Source organism: Tenebrio molitor, chromosome 1 (genome assembly GCF_963966145.1).
Source record: "Tenebrio molitor chromosome 1, icTenMoli1.1, whole genome shotgun sequence".
Lineage (NCBI taxonomy): Eukaryota > Metazoa > Arthropoda > Insecta > Coleoptera > Tenebrionidae > Tenebrio > Tenebrio molitor.
In genome coordinates this window covers 20,516,499-20,532,099 of record NC_091046.1, presented here as the reverse complement: position 1 = coordinate 20,532,099, position 15,601 = coordinate 20,516,499, and the positions used below count along the sequence as shown (strand labels likewise).

The window sequence follows — 15,601 nt, the reverse complement described above, 5'->3', positions numbered from 1 at the left end:
TACGAATGAAATTATTTTTTATTCATATGTTAGTAGCTTTTAATAGGTACAAAGATTCTGTAGCATTGGTGGAACGCGGCTTCTTGATTTTGTCAAAATTTTTCACAACAATATCATGTAGGGCACAATATCGGTTTCTGATTTTACACATTACCAACCATAAACTGAGACACTCCTTCTGGTCGGCCCTCCGGTAGTCCTCTATGTGGGGGTACTTGGCAACTTTGGAGATTACTTTAGCCCTGGAGATTAAGTACAGCGATATTTGATCGAAGAAGGCAGCCGCTTCGGACTCCACCGACTGCACCTCGGCTAGAGTGTCCTCCCGGATGGAGACGCCGAAGTTGTTGCCGTCCTCTATTTTCGGAATCATGAACGAAATCCAGATCTTCATTGAGTTGGAATCCTCCACGAGCTTCCCAGCTCCACCAGGTGCTTGTTGGTGGGCACCGAACCGATCGGAAGGATCATCACTTTCGTTCCATCTTGCGATATGCTGTTGTCGTATTTCACCTTCTTTGCAAGGGGCAAGTCGGTGTGGCTGTTGAGCAAAATCGGGTCTGGAACCAGGATGTTCAAGTCTTGGTGCACATCGACGAATCGTCTGTTCTTCAACTGTAAAGTCTCTAGCAAAGCGTTCAATTTGACCATAGTCGTGGTAAATCCCTTCAGGAGTAGTTCTTCGGCTTCTTTTTTCAGGCTGTCTTTATATTCTAGGACCTTCTTGGCATCTGCCATAATATAAAACGACGAATAGTTTGCCGATTCAAGTTAAGAGTACAAATTAGTTTTTAATTGTTCACTTTATTTGACTTAACCTTTGACTTGTATGGAAACATGTATCTATTTTAATTCAAACAGTTGTCTTTGATGTAGGGTCGACAATGCAAAAAATGTCCAGTATCAATTTTTTTTTCATGCCAACAGACAAAAAGTTAATTAGATTAGAATAACCTAAAATAACGGTAATTCTATTTTTACATTTAACATCAATTGGGACAAAAAGTGACAAGCAAACATTTTCGTCAATTTTGTTCAATTGCAGTATTGTTAAGATCAGTTAGTGAAAAACACGCAAATGGGATCTTGAAAAGTATATAAAGATTTAAAACGTTACAAAAAAAAAATTACATTCCAACAGATTAGGTATTTCTCGTTTCATTCTTCATCAGCCTCTAAATTGATGTGACTTCCGAATTTACCATACAGATGAGACTTTAAATCACTCATCTGATTTTTTACTTCATCAGAGTTAGTTTTAAGATCAACTATATTCTGTTCAATTCTCCTCTTGGCTTCATCCAAACATTTCTGAAAATGGAGAGGTTATGGTAAATATAACTTGGTCAATATTATATCAATAGCATTTGTACGCAAGAATATTAAATTAAATAAATACATACAGGAAGGAGCATATACAGGTGATTTTTAAAATTTCCAACACGCTGTAGCTCCTTTATTTATTGTCCAATTTCAATAAATAAAGTATCAAATAAAATGGCTTCTAAAAGACTATCAGTTGTCGTATAATTATACTGGGTGCCCCAAAATTCGCGGAACAACTCAATGGGGCAATGTCAACTCATGTTAGAAAATAATGAGAAAAATAATAAAAAAAAATCTATACCTCTTAAATTTGAAGATATGGGGGCTCAAAAGGTGCAGCTTTGATCTCATTTATTTTAAATATTAAAAAATATTTTCATTATTTGTCTTTTCCTAGCCATTGGCATAATAATTCTGAACGATTGTGATCAGGTTTGCAATTATTTTACTTGCAGCATTTCCAAATAGTAATTTTGTGTTCGTTTTACCTAAAATAACGTAAGGCAACGTGGCTTTGCTTTTTCTCCCCGATTTCCATGGATACAACAAAAATGAAATATTTGCAGACTATTGGGATACATACCGGGACATTTTTTTAACATTGAACATAGCCCATACTTATTCCCTATGTTCAGTTTTAAAAAACACAGGTCAATGCATGTATGTAATCACGTAACCAAGGTAACGAAAATAAGTACTTGACAGTTTAACAAAATGGTCAAGTTGTTTGAAGAAGAAATACACATAATGCAGTTATTCTATGCCAATCAAAGCATTAGAAATGTGCGTGACATTTCCAGTGCAACACATGATAGACCAATTCCATCAATCCGAACAATTTTTAACATTATTTCAAAATCGCTGGTGTTCGGTATAGTTGGTTGCATAGCAACTCACAATGCATTGATCTATGTTTTTTAAAATTGAACATAGGGAATAAGTATGACCTATGTTCAGAGTTAAAAAAATGTCCCGGTATATGCCGTTCACGATTGTTTTAAACACGCAGGAGGCCACGATATTTTTTGTTTGGCGTCAGGTCCTGTCATATGACGTTTCGTTATTAAATATTCGTCTTGTTGTCAATTCTCTAATTGATTCAGTGTAATTCAATTATAACCTAAAATAGATTTATTATGCCAAATCACAATATTGCCAACTAAAATGTCAGATTTTCATAGACAGTCCGAATTTGAAACAATCGTGAACGGATAATAGAATGTTTTTAAATGTTGTTTAAAAAAATCAATTTTCTTTTTTATAGAAGATATGGACCTATATTCGTTACACTAAATGTGGCAACATTTAAAAACATTCTATGCATCCCAATAGTCTGCAAATATTTCATTTTTGTTGTATCCTTGGAAATGAGAGGGAAAAATCAAAGCCGTGTTGCCGTATGCTATTTGAGGTAAAACGAACATAAAAGTACTACTTGGAAATGCTGGAAATAATGAAGAAAATAACTGCAAACCTGATCACAATTGTTTAAAATTATTAGGCCACTGGCTAGTAAAAGACAAATAGTCAAAATCTATTTTATTATTTAAAATAAATGAGATCAAAGCTGCACCTTTTGGGCCCCCATATATTCAAATCTAAGAGGTATAGAATCTTTAAATTATTTTTCTCGTTATTTTCTAACATGAATTGACATTGCCTCATTGAGTTGTTCCGCGAATTTTGGGGCACCCAGTATAGATACCCTGTATCTCAGCTAAGGATTTCGAGCCTAATATCTCGGTTATTTGCCAACGGATTTTTATGAAATTAAAAATACAGATATTTTAGACGGTGAGGGTTCTATTAGTAATAATAGAATTACCTCAAGTTAAAAAATGTAATTTTAACACATATTTCCTTTATCGAAAATTATGCGCGATTATTATTAAATTGTTAAACATTAAAAAATAGGGGTCTACACAAACAATTAAGTAAATCACTTGTCTGATTCAAGGTAATGATTAGATTTTGTGGTTAAAAATTTAATGTAAAATTTGAAGGTATTTGAGCAGTTACCTTTTGAAACAATTGATGATTAATTGCCAAGCAACATTTTGTACACCCTTAAGGGTGGGGTTTACCTGATTTGAAATGGTCGAAAAACGGTGTTTTTAAACATCCATATCTTTAAAACCACAACAGATGAAGGCAAGGTCCTTTTTTTATTTGAAAGATACGTCTTTCCTCTAAGGCCCCATACTTTTTTTTTCGATTTAGTTATAAATAACAATAAAATAAATTGCAATTTGAGGACTATCCAGGAAGCTGTAACACTAAAACCTAATTCGAAATTAACAAAAAAAAAAGTATGGGGCCCTCGGAAATTGAATTTTAAAGCGTTTGGTGCCATCACAGTGCTTCCAAAAAAATCACAGATCTTATTATACCTACATAAACATACGTACGTACGATTTTACCACTAAAAAAAAAATAAATAATCGTATGCCTTCTGGCTAAGGCCAAGTGCTAGATGTTTTCAGGTCGCGCAAGCGCCTCTAACATGACCTAACCACTAAATTCATATTTGAACGTTTATTTGGGAGACGAAAATATATAAAAGCTTAGTAATGAGATTTGATGCTTAACTACACCTTCTGGCAGGTACTTACGCATTTCAGGTGAAAGTAGGCCAACTGAAAAGCCGTTTATTTCATTTCAAACATTTTAAATAATGCAACCCAAACTACACGAATTCTGAATTTTTCATCAGGTAAACCCTACCCTTAAAGGGTCCCACATACTGCGTTTGTTCGCGGTTTTTTTCAACGAACAAGTCTATTCGAACAAAAACGATGCAAATCTGAAGTGTGTGCCTGGAAAACCGTCGGTTTTGCTCGCGAACAAAAATGAGGAAAATTATCAGGTTCACCCTGATTATGTCCGTCGAACTTGTTCGACAGACTTGTCAATTTGAGCAAATCTGAAGTGTGTGCGGTGAACGGTGTTAAAAAACGTCGGTTTTTGCAGTGGTGTAGTACCAAATAATAAAACCAGATTTTGGCGATTTGTATTTCGCGACAAATTATTGTTTGAAAATGACGGATTTTCGCCAGATTAACAGAAAGTTCTTACAGGAATTTATAGAACTCTTCGCAGTCCGTGTTTATGGAAAATACACTGCCGCTCAAAAAATTACGAACACCTAAATTTTGGAAATTTAAACGATTAATTTTTTTTATTCCATCCTAAACGATAAAATGGTATTTTATCTACTGTTTTCTTCATGGTAAAATGAAGTTTTATCGTCTAGAAAAATAAAATAATTAATGTTTAACATCCATTGTTGTTTTTCTGTTTTTGACGTTTTTTTGATTGTTGAATTTTTTTGACGTTTATAATTGTCATAATCAAAATAATTCAGTAATTCAATCGAAGTAATGGAGGATGGAATAAAATTTTGTATTGTACACGACGATAAAATTCACCATTATCTTCTCGAGCGTATTAGCCTCTCGGCTTAGGCCTCGAGGCTTAAACCGCTCTCGAAGATAAAATAAAATTTTATCGTCTTGTATAATAAATAACTATTATTTTCATAATTTCAAGTCATGTTATTAATTAATTAGGTCTATTATAGTGTCTTGGGCAAAAAACGAGATGCCTACATTGTTTTTTTAGGAACTTCTTGATTTTAATCAATTTCTCACTTTAGCCCTATTTAAAATTGTTTGCTTATCAAGTTGGTATTTACTTAAGTTAATGTTTTTCGACAGCTGAATTTTACATGTCAGATTGTATACTCATTTGCATAAGATGCTGCTTAAAATGTCTGCTCAAATTGTTGCTTTAAACAACGATGGCCGAAATGTGCGGTATATTGCACAACATCTTAACATAGCCCAAAGTACTGTGCAAGACACTCTCTCCCGCTTCCGTGAGACAAATGAATTTACCAGAAGGCCCAGATCTGGTCGTAGACGGTCAACAAATGCCCGGGATGACCGTTTTCTCCATCTCTCTGTGCCGCGAGATAGGGGACTGCCAGCAAATATTCTTGCTGGACGACTAGCTGCTGCTCGTGGAGTCACAATTTCAGAGCAAACAGTGCGGAGGAGACTTAGAGAAGGAGGTCTGTCTTCGAAATCACCAGCTGCAGGCCCTAGACTAACTGCAGCACATCGAAGAGCACGACTAGAGTTTGCACTCCAATATGTGGATTGGGATGTGAATGAATGGAGAGTCACGGATGAGTCTAGGTTTAGTCCGAGATCACCAGATGGTCGTGAGAAAGTCTGGCGAAGACCAGAGGAGCGATACAGTCAGTGCTGATCTCCCAGAACTGGATTTAATGGAGGCAGCATTATGGTTTGGGGTGGTATCTCTTTAGACGCTCGCACCGATTTGGTTTTTGTTGAGAACGGCGCAATGACGGCACATAGGTACATTCTTGAATGTTTAGAACCACATGTGGTGGTTCCCTATGCGCCATTTATCGGAGAGAATTTTCTCTTAATGGATGATAACGCCCGTCCGCACAGAGCTAGAATTGTGGACCAATATTTAGAACAAGTTGGTGTGCAACGTCTCCCGTGGCCAGCGTGTACTCCCGACTTGAATCTCATTGAGCACGTCTGGGATTTTTTTTTCCGAAGAGTCAGACGTCGCCAACCCCGACCAGAGACCTTAAACGACTTAAGAGTGGCGTTGGAAGAAGAATGGCACAAATAACTCAAGATTACCTATGCACTCTAATTCAAAGTATGCCTAATCGACTAAGGGAAGTGATTAATTAGAGCTCGTGGTGGCAACACGCGATATTAACTTTAATTTGGCAGTACTGTTTCAAGATATTCATTACATGTTAATTTCTATCTCTTCAATTTTCTTGTTAATTTATTTTGTGTTAACTTTGTTTTTTAGTGTTAAGTTGATGTTTTATACTTATAAATATAATTTTAGATATTCTATAACTTTCCATAAATGAAATCGACAATTTGGAGGGTGTCCGGAATTTTTTGAGCGGCAGTGTGTATGCTTTTATAGCTAATGCCGCCGCCACTGCATACAAATATAACTTGATATTTATTCACTCATTAAAACCTTTAAATAAAGCTGAAGTACAGTTAATTTCAAAATTATAGAGTACAGCTAATTTTCTACAGTGTAAAATGTACTTACATTTTTTGTCAAAGAACAATGTCAATTTTGACAAACAAAATGCCTAATCTAACCAAATACGCGAAAGTGGTCATTCTTTCCAAATTAGAAGAAGGGTGGTCCGATCCGGGTGTATTATGTATTATGAAAAATCTTTGGTGCTGTAACTTCCTTATTTTTCATACTATTTTAATAAATGATGTGTCAAACAAAATCGTTGTAAATGGGCTACAATTTGAATTGATCTAATATTTGTTCTTGAGCTCTGTTTTTGACAGATGATAGTCAACTTTTTTTTTTCAAATGGCACTATTAACTTTCATTGCTCATTTTTATAGATTTTTATTTTGAATATGAAAATGTAAACAACCATGCTCATGCATAGAAACATAAAGAAGAAATTAAAAAATAATGTATTTTTTTTTAAATCAAGCAGTCACAAAACAGTAATAAAAGTGCATTCTAATTTTGCAAAAGTGACTAAGAGAGCTATGGACATTCAAGACAATGGGTCATATGCATAAAGTTTAGTAAAAACTTACAAGTGTAAACTATAAGTAAAAGTATTTACTTGTAATAAAATATCAAAGTAAAAGTAAATACTTAATTTCGTATGCATAAGCTTTTACTTCTACTTACAAGTACCTACTGGGGAAATCTGAAGTATATACATACTACCATTTTCCGAATATGTACTTACAAAGGTGTAGTATTTACTACGGTCTTCTTCACTCAGTTGTTTATCAGAAATATAACTTTAATGATTAGAACCCAGCTGCAGCGATAAGGGTTTTTTAGTGTCGTTTTTGATAATTTTACTAGTATTAGTCGCTTCCAAAATACGAAAGAAAAATGTTGTCCGATTCAGAAGTAGAAACTAAATAATCTGTACTATCTCAAATGGGGTTTGTTTTTTTTTTGCTAAAAGAAGAAAAAATATGTACTTCTGAATAAGTCACAAGTTCCAACACTAAAAGTGAAGCAGCAAAGTATTCGAATCAAATTTTGGTAAAACAATTTTGCCTTGCCAAATAAAGAAAAAAATTACCTGACCTGACCTGACCTGAAAATTGATTTGAAGAAGAAAACCGATTTGAAAGCAAGGGGAAATAAGAAAATAGTGTTGAAACTGCTGGAGACTGATGGCAAAAATTCAGAATTTCAAAAAATTCCTGGTAAAAAAATTGATAAATATGTATAATCGTCTGAAGTTTTCTGCAAAAATTCAATAAAAATTGTTCCTGGGATGTCAAATAACGGTAAATAAGGAAAATCATCATGATAATCATGAATCTCAAGAGGTTCTACACCAAGACCACGATTAAAATTATTCCCGCTCATCTTCAGGCGCACATATTTGCACAAACGCAGTCATAATGAAGACCGAAAGTTATTTTAAGGTTGCTAATTACCAGACTTGAAAAATTATAAGTATTTACTTCAAAATATAAGTAGTTGCTATCTGTTATGCATACCAATGTAAGTATTTACTGTAAAATTCAGTAAATCCTTAAATCAATTACTTTTAAGTATAAGCATTTGCTTATTTTTATGCATATGAAACCTAGTATTTACTTCAAAAATTGCTAGTAAAAGCATTGACTAGCCTTTATGCATACGGGCCAATGTCTATTTGACTCCGCCCGATAACAGAGATGATTTAGTAAGAAGAATCGTAGGCAGTATGTGAACAAATACCACCAGACTTTTTAATAAACGTCACAATGGGTGTCAGTGGAAAGTGTCGAATATGCCTTAGGGAGAATGGAGGTAATTTCGAACATTTGCTATAGTAATGTTATGGTTACTTGATTTTTTGAAATTCTATTTTTTTATTAAAAACAAATTTTTGATTTTTTATTTTAATTTTTGTGTATTGAGAAGATAAACATCTATCAGAATAAAGATAAAAAAATATACAGTGCAACTTAAAAAAATAAAGTTAGCTGCGCTCTGTCAAAAAATATAATGTCAAAAAGAAATCATAGCATGTCGGGCTATAGTGTTTTTAAAATGATTTTGTTTGATGTATCATTTATTAAAATCGGATTAAAAATAAGGAACTTATAGCACCAAAGATTTTTCATAATACACCCGGTATATCGCAATTCTAATTACATCACTAATTTGGAGATATCTACGTATACTATTGCGATCATTACGTTTTGGACATCATTTTTCTGTCATATAAAAAAAAATTCTCTAAAGCAAGCTTTATTGAAATTGTCACACATGATTGATGAAATTCTTGTCAAATTTATCTACAATTTGTCAATGTTATTTAAGTTTATAGTTTTTATTTCTTTATTTTCTATTTTTTATTAATCAAATCCTCGTTCTATTCCATTAGTCTGATTTTTAAAACTTCTTGAATGTTTTGTCGGTAAATCTGATATTCACATTTTCAAAATTCACACAACAATCAAAATTAAGGTTATTAATACATAAAGGTTGTTTTAGCATGTATGACAGCACGATGACACTAGTATCCAAAATTTATTGATGGCGACTGTACTATTCCGGACACGGAATCTTCGCCACAACTGACGTTTAACTGACAAGTATGCGTGAACTGGCCTTTATTGAAAATAATCCAACTTTTGACTTGATAATGCCATTTCCCTGCTTTTTTGACGTCACAAGAAAAACTTCAAAGTGTTTTTTAATAATTGTCATTTATTAATGACACTAATCATTGGTTTACATAATTTCTTTTAGAAATGTCTAAAAAATGTTGGCCAAGATTCCATGTCCGGAATAGTACTCTATTTAAATACCAAATTTAACACACTTTTTTTCTATTTCTATAAATATATAATAATTACCTGGGTGGTGTCAATATCTTGAAATATAAATACTTCTCCAACCAAATAGGGTATTTTTTCATCTTCATCAAATAATGCAATTTCATCACAAGCTTCTTCTAAACTTTTGAGATCATTCTAAAATTGAAACTATATTTTAGTAAGGTCTAATTTCAATACAACACACTAAAAGAAAAATTACAGGTTTGTTAAGAAATGAAATGAAACAAGGCATCAAATAGTAGATTTTGCACTGAGGGAATGAAGTGCACGATTTCTACCCAAGGTGCAGTTCCTGAGGGTTCTACAAAGCACCGAAAGTAAAAATCATCAACTCCTAAGGTGCATATACTATTTTTTGCACGACCCAACAATTTTAATGCTGAAAATGTGTAAATTATTTTTAACTGTTAGGTTAAGTTTAAGTATCATGTTGACAGTTAAAAATATTTTTTTACCTTTCAGCTTTTTTCCATTAAAATTGTTGGGTCATGTAAAAAATTATTTTACATCATAATTCACTTAACATAGATATGTTTGTTTATTCCTCAGTGGTAATAGAAATCTTCAATTTTGTTTAACAAATCCAGCTTTATCATATTATGTTGACTGAAATTAAAAGATGTACTAATTTTTCTCGCATTAAGAAAATTTTTCAAAATTTGACATTTGTATTTTGAATGATTTTTGTCACATTTTGACAAAGTGTCTAACATCTCTATAATGGCTATAAAAATAAATGTTATTACCTCTTTAACCTTAACTTCTTCTTTAAGGTCTTCCAGTTTTGCATTTAATCGAGCAAATTTATTAATTTTCTGTTGATCCTCGTAAGAAATGTGAACATCAGAATCCTAAATATATTTGAAATAATACACAATTAGTTTTATTTTCAATCGTAAAATATTTAATCTTACCGGTTGAAATGTACCTTTATTTCCGGCCATTTTTCAATTATATCTTTTATACGTTTTTCTATGCACTTCAAATACTGACGTTTCGTATTCGTAGGTTAACACAAGCATCAAATAAATCAGAGTAAGGATATACCTAAATACTATAAAAGGTTATGCAGCTGTAAATTAATGAGTCTGATGATGCCTAACCTGACGACGGCCTCATGACAGCCAGTGCCAGTGTTGCCACGTGGTTGCCAGTGTTGCCAGACCTACGGATAACCGAATTCAACATCAATGAACAGATGTTACAAATATTATTGAAAACAAGAAAATGAGAGTGAGAAGATGTTCAGAGCCAAATGGAAGGCATCACAGGAAGGCATTTCGAGCCATTTCTTTAATTTTTATTGTTACTTTTTTAACTGAATTACTGATTTTATTTATAATCTGTTTCAAAATTAAAAATCCACCAACAGTACTATTGCGGGCAAAAAAAGTGGGACATCAAATTTCTGTCAGTTTTGAACAATTCGATGTAGTTCAAGCTTTATTGTCATTTTTCGACACTATTCCAATTGACAGTTTAAAAATTGATTTTATACTCCTATTTTCCTTTTCCAAATGCCCTCTTTTTTTGATAAAGGTATATTTTGATTGGAACTTTGCATTAAATAAATATTCACTACGTGCTTACTCATTCCCTACAACCTACAATACTTAATGACAACGTCAATCAATTCAAAGTAGGGTTAGAATCAGATAAGGTTTATTTCACATTAAAAGTCAAGACAATGACGTTGATGTCCCACTTTTTTTGCCCGCAATAGTACATTGTACTATTGTGAGCAAAAAAAGTGGGACATCAAACTTCTGTCAGTTTTGAAAAATTCAATGTAGTTCCAGCTTTATTGTCATTTTGCCTTTGATTATTGTCATAGAAATTTGACACTATTCTAGCTGACAGTTTAAAATTTTATTTTATACTCCTATTTTCCTTTTCCAAATGCCCTCTTCTTCTGATAAAGGTAGATTTTGATTGGGACTTTGCATTAAATAAATATTCACTACGTGCTTACTTACACTTATTCCCTACAATCTCCAATACTTAATGACAATTCAAAGTAGGGTTAGAATCAGATAAGGGTTATTTCACATTAAAAGTCAAGACAATGACGTTGATGTCCCACTTTTTTTGCCCGCAGTAGTACCTCGAAAATACAACCGACAACGTCGCCAACTTTTGTTTTTAGTGTGTCTGCAAGTGTCAGAAAAAAGTGGGGTTATGAAAGAAAACTGTTGGACAGTCGTTTTGGTTAAGTTTTGGTCGTACTCTCGTGTCAAAAATGGATTACTCCCTAGGATTTAGGGATATTCGTTACTAGGTTGCCATAAATTTGGTTAGGTTGGAGGCTATGTGGTTTCTGGTGACAAACAAAAGATATCCCAAAAATGTAAGACAGCAAATTAATTATAACAGTTGCAAATGACTAATTTCTCGCTAAGTGATAGATGATTTTTCGGTTCACAATCAATTTTGGTTACTGGCGGCATATTTATTTGGATTTAATCTCTCAATTCAAAGTAACCAACCTTAGGCATTCAAAATAACTTTTGAAAAATCTAGTTACACACAACATGAAAAACGTTATTTCCCTAAAAGTTCGAATTCTAGGGAGTAATCCATTTTTGACACGAGAGTAGTCGATCGTGTTTTTTATTCTCATTTTATTATTTCACTCAAAAAGTATGATATGGTAGCTAAAACCTTTTTGTACATTGTAATAACCCAGATATCGCCAGTCTCCGCCAAAATTTAAATATTTGAAAATTCAAATTAAACCCGCGAAATTGAACAAATTAGCCATGTCGTGATCGTCATCGAAGCGGTCGAACCATATATATATTACTACTAAAGTATTAGTAATATATATATGGGTCGAACCCCTACGTTGTGTATTTTGAACAAAATGGCGGCACACTAGCTCGGGATGCAAATGGCGGACCTGCAGGGTGGACAACTTCGAAATAAAAATGCATAAATCGGTGGGAGGACGCCTGCATTTATTTTATACATACACACATGAATAAATACATTCTCGTTTTCATCTATACCTATACAGTGCTGATTAATACGAGAATCGCCCTCAAATGTCACATGATTTATATTGACAAATCACAACTCCGAATTATTTGAATAGCAACCAATCACAATTTAATTAAGCGGAAATTTTCCCTAGGGAAAATTTCCGATATAATTGACCTAGGGAAAAAATTTTTCGGGCGATTCTCTTCCGAATATACCTCGGGACAGATATATATCTCCAGAAATTTTTTCTTGCAGTCCAACACTCGTGTTTGTCGCTCAAAATTACCCTCGGGCTAGTGCCCTCGTGTAATTTTCTTGCTACAAACACTCGTGTGTGAGGACTGCTCGAAAAAATTTCCGGCAATATATCTGTCCCTTGGTATATTATATATGAAAACCGATCACATGACAAATTAAATAATTCAGCGGTGCTACTTTACATGACATAACAAGAAAAAAAATACATAACAACACAATAAATTTGTCTATCTACCTCTGCAGGAGTGTAGAAAAAGTAAGCGTTCCCTTTCTTTTTGTCCTTTTTTTTTATCGGGACGAAACTAGACCACAAATAAAATAACAACGGTTCCTCAGAACCTGAACTCGAAATACAGCACGGGTTCGAGTCCCGTCGGGAAAGGCGCCCATGGGTGTATAAATGTTGTTGTGTATGTCTGTGAATGTGAGGTGGAATGGGCGTGGGTGGCCGGGGAAAGTGCCCCGGAGCCCCGTCGCATCACCTAAAAGAAAGGATAATGGAAATGATAAAGGAAAATGAATTGAAAAACGGCCGACCGAAAAGGTACCGTAAAAGCCGTATGGCAAAAACGGGAATGGCAAAAAAAAAAAAAAATTGCAATTAAATAAAAACGCGAAATCATTTTTTTCGGATTTTTTTGTCCTGGAACGTTTTTTCGCGGCAAGTAAACACTCATTTGATAGATAATTAAAATACGGAGGTCGATGACATTTTCTTTTTTCGTTTACTGTCGTAGTTTTTTTGTTATTTATAAAAAATAAATCCGAAAATAGGCAACCAAAAGTACTTAAGACGAGGCGGCCCTTGCCGCTCGAAGATAGTTTATGGCTTACGCAGGTCCTTATAAGGCACTAATACTTTTATGACCGAGGGTTCGGTCACTCGGTCAGTCCATTGCTTTGGGTCGTCATTTATTACAGGGGGTCTTCAATGCATTTGTGCTCTGCAATTTTTGCGATATTATAAAAACAGGTCGCACTGATCAGGATTGTCATTGATTCGCGTGCCATAAATATTATGCGCCATTTTTGATGAAAGAATGAGTGAACATGTTTTTCTGCGAAAAATATACAGTGAATTTTTTTATCAATGAACCATAGGGAACAATTTTATTTAATGAAACATTTATAATCTAAATTATAAATTTTAAAGTAAAGAGGTTGACAAATATTTTAGTATTTTAAATGCTCAAACGCCTCAAACTCTTTACCAAAAGCCGCTAAATAGTAACCTAATCGGTCTCCAACTCCGTCGAATAATAATATTTATAAAATTATTACACTGTTTTTCTTTTGATTTTACTCTTTTGTCAACTGTAGTTGGTTGCAAAAAAAAATACCGGAAACTGTCAGAATAAAATTGGCACATTTTTATGGTGTGAAACCTTGCGAGAGAGAGGTTAGAATTATGATCAAAATTCAATGACAATTTTAGAAATTATTTGATAGGTATTGTCAAGTAGACAATTAATTGACAAATGGACAATACCAAATTGTACCAACTGTATTTCACTATTTCTCAAAACTATTTCCTACCTCTATTAAATGTCAAAGTGAGGTAGAGCTTGACAAAAGCTGCGCGAAGGCGGAGCCCAATTTTGATAAGTGAAACTTAAAAACGTCGGTCGTTTAGTTCAAATTTTCAGAGTGGCGGCAAATTTGCATTTTACACTGTTCAAGGGTTTGGATTAGAATGTCCGACATTATTTAAGGACTTGTCGGCTTCTCGCCAAATAAATATCAACATACCTAAATTAGCTCACAAATCTGTAAAGCTTGACAAAATGGTACCGATGTTTTTAGTTCGAATAGTAGAGACGCTTCGCTCCGCATTTTGGTTTCTGCGTCATCGATCATGAGAGTTGGCACGAACTCTAAATATGAAATAGTTTTGAGAAATAGTGAAATACCATTGACAAAAAAGGAAAACCAAAAGAAAAACACTGTTGAGCAACGCTTGGTGGCCGAGCAGCGATAAGAGCGGCGATAAATGATTTGTCCATTTTCTTTGCTTTTATCAAATTTGTTCGGGATGGATATCGACAGGTTAATTAGTAAAATATTTGTCAGGCCCCCCGTGTGGAACCAAAAAATAGAAATCATCATAACAGATGCGAAGAATTTTGCAGAACGTTGCCTTAATTCTTTGTAAAGATGATGAAACTCTCCAAAAACGTGCTTGTGGGTATTTATAGGGTGTGTAAAGTAACAGCACTTGAAAAAAGCATTTCGTCCACAGAATCACACATGTCGAGATGTGTAAGAGCTATCAAGTTCTGCATGCAGAGCAAAGGTCTTTGCTATTATCGAAGCTCCACTATAAAATACCTAGCATCGAAGTGATTTTCGCACTGCTAGTGTCGCTGCTATCATCGCCGCTGTAGTCGTTTATCACAGCTCCAACATAAACGTACCCTTAGTAGTGATAACACCGGTCAACTAAGACAAAATTTGGAGTTAGAAAATTTTAATGTAAACATCTGTAAAATAAATATTAAAAAGGGGATAAAGGAATTCTTAAACCGGGTGATTGACGAAAAACCTTTAACGCTGTATCTTACTTATTTATCCGATTTGAATAAATGATACGTCAAATGAAAGAGTTCTAAAAACACTTCAACACTATCTATCAACAATATCTGATTCTATATTTTTTTCGACATCTAAGTATTTTTTGACAGACAATAGTCAACTTTTTTTTTTTTAATTACGCTGTACATATATTTTTTTTATTCGTTCTTATGGAGATTTTTTTTCTGCATATCATTGCATTAAAAGAAAGAACAAAAAATCAAAAATCTAGGATCAAATAAATATTGTCTCGAATGTTTCGAATGGATATAACGAAAACCATTGGATTCAAATCTGGGGATCTAACGGGCCGTCGAATAGGACCGTAAATACCCATTCATCAGTCACCAAAATAATTATTTAAAAATAAAACATTCGTGCATTCTGTGGTATGACGCCATCCTGATATAACACGACTCTGTTCAATACTGCTAATGGTATCTCATCCAGAAAGTTGCATATTTTGTTTGATAATAAATAATATGATAATTTGTTTAGTTAAGACTACCATCAATAAAAAAGGGACTCACTAGTCCAATCTTGCTCCAAAAATGCCA

The 15,601-nt window shown here is 33.8% G+C and overlaps 1 protein-coding gene and 1 pseudogene across 1 annotated transcript; both read right to left on the bottom strand.

The window, feature by feature from the left end:
• Nucleotides 1–927, bottom strand: LOC138141594 (proteasome activator complex subunit 3 pseudogene; annotated as a pseudogene).
• Nucleotides 928–1,079: 152 nt separating this feature from the next.
• Nucleotides 1,080–10,381, bottom strand: Pfdn4 (prefoldin subunit 4). The gene is made up of 5 exons (XM_069062337.1): nucleotides 10,337–10,381; nucleotides 10,148–10,280; nucleotides 9,980–10,084; nucleotides 9,252–9,368; nucleotides 1,080–1,311 (listed from the first exon to the last, which is right to left on the bottom strand). Exons 2-5 carry the CDS (start codon nucleotides 10,175–10,177, stop codon nucleotides 1,159–1,161), a joined length of 405 nt encoding a protein of 134 aa, XP_068918438.1. The 5' UTR covers nucleotides 10,178–10,280; nucleotides 10,337–10,381; the 3' UTR covers nucleotides 1,080–1,158.
• Nucleotides 10,382–15,601: the final 5,220 nt, after the last annotated feature.

Coding starts and splice junctions, on each gene's coding strand:
- Pfdn4 (XM_069062337.1), bottom strand. CDS start 10,177: ATGGCCGGAAATAAAGGTACATTTCAACCG. Junction 10,085..10,147: donor ATAAAGGTACATTTCAACCG/GTAAGATTAAAT, acceptor AAATATATTTAG/GATTCTGATGTTCACATTTC. Junction 1,312..9,251: donor AAGATATTGACACCACCCAG/GTAATTATTATA, acceptor CTCCATTTTCAG/AAATGTTTGGATGAAGCCAA.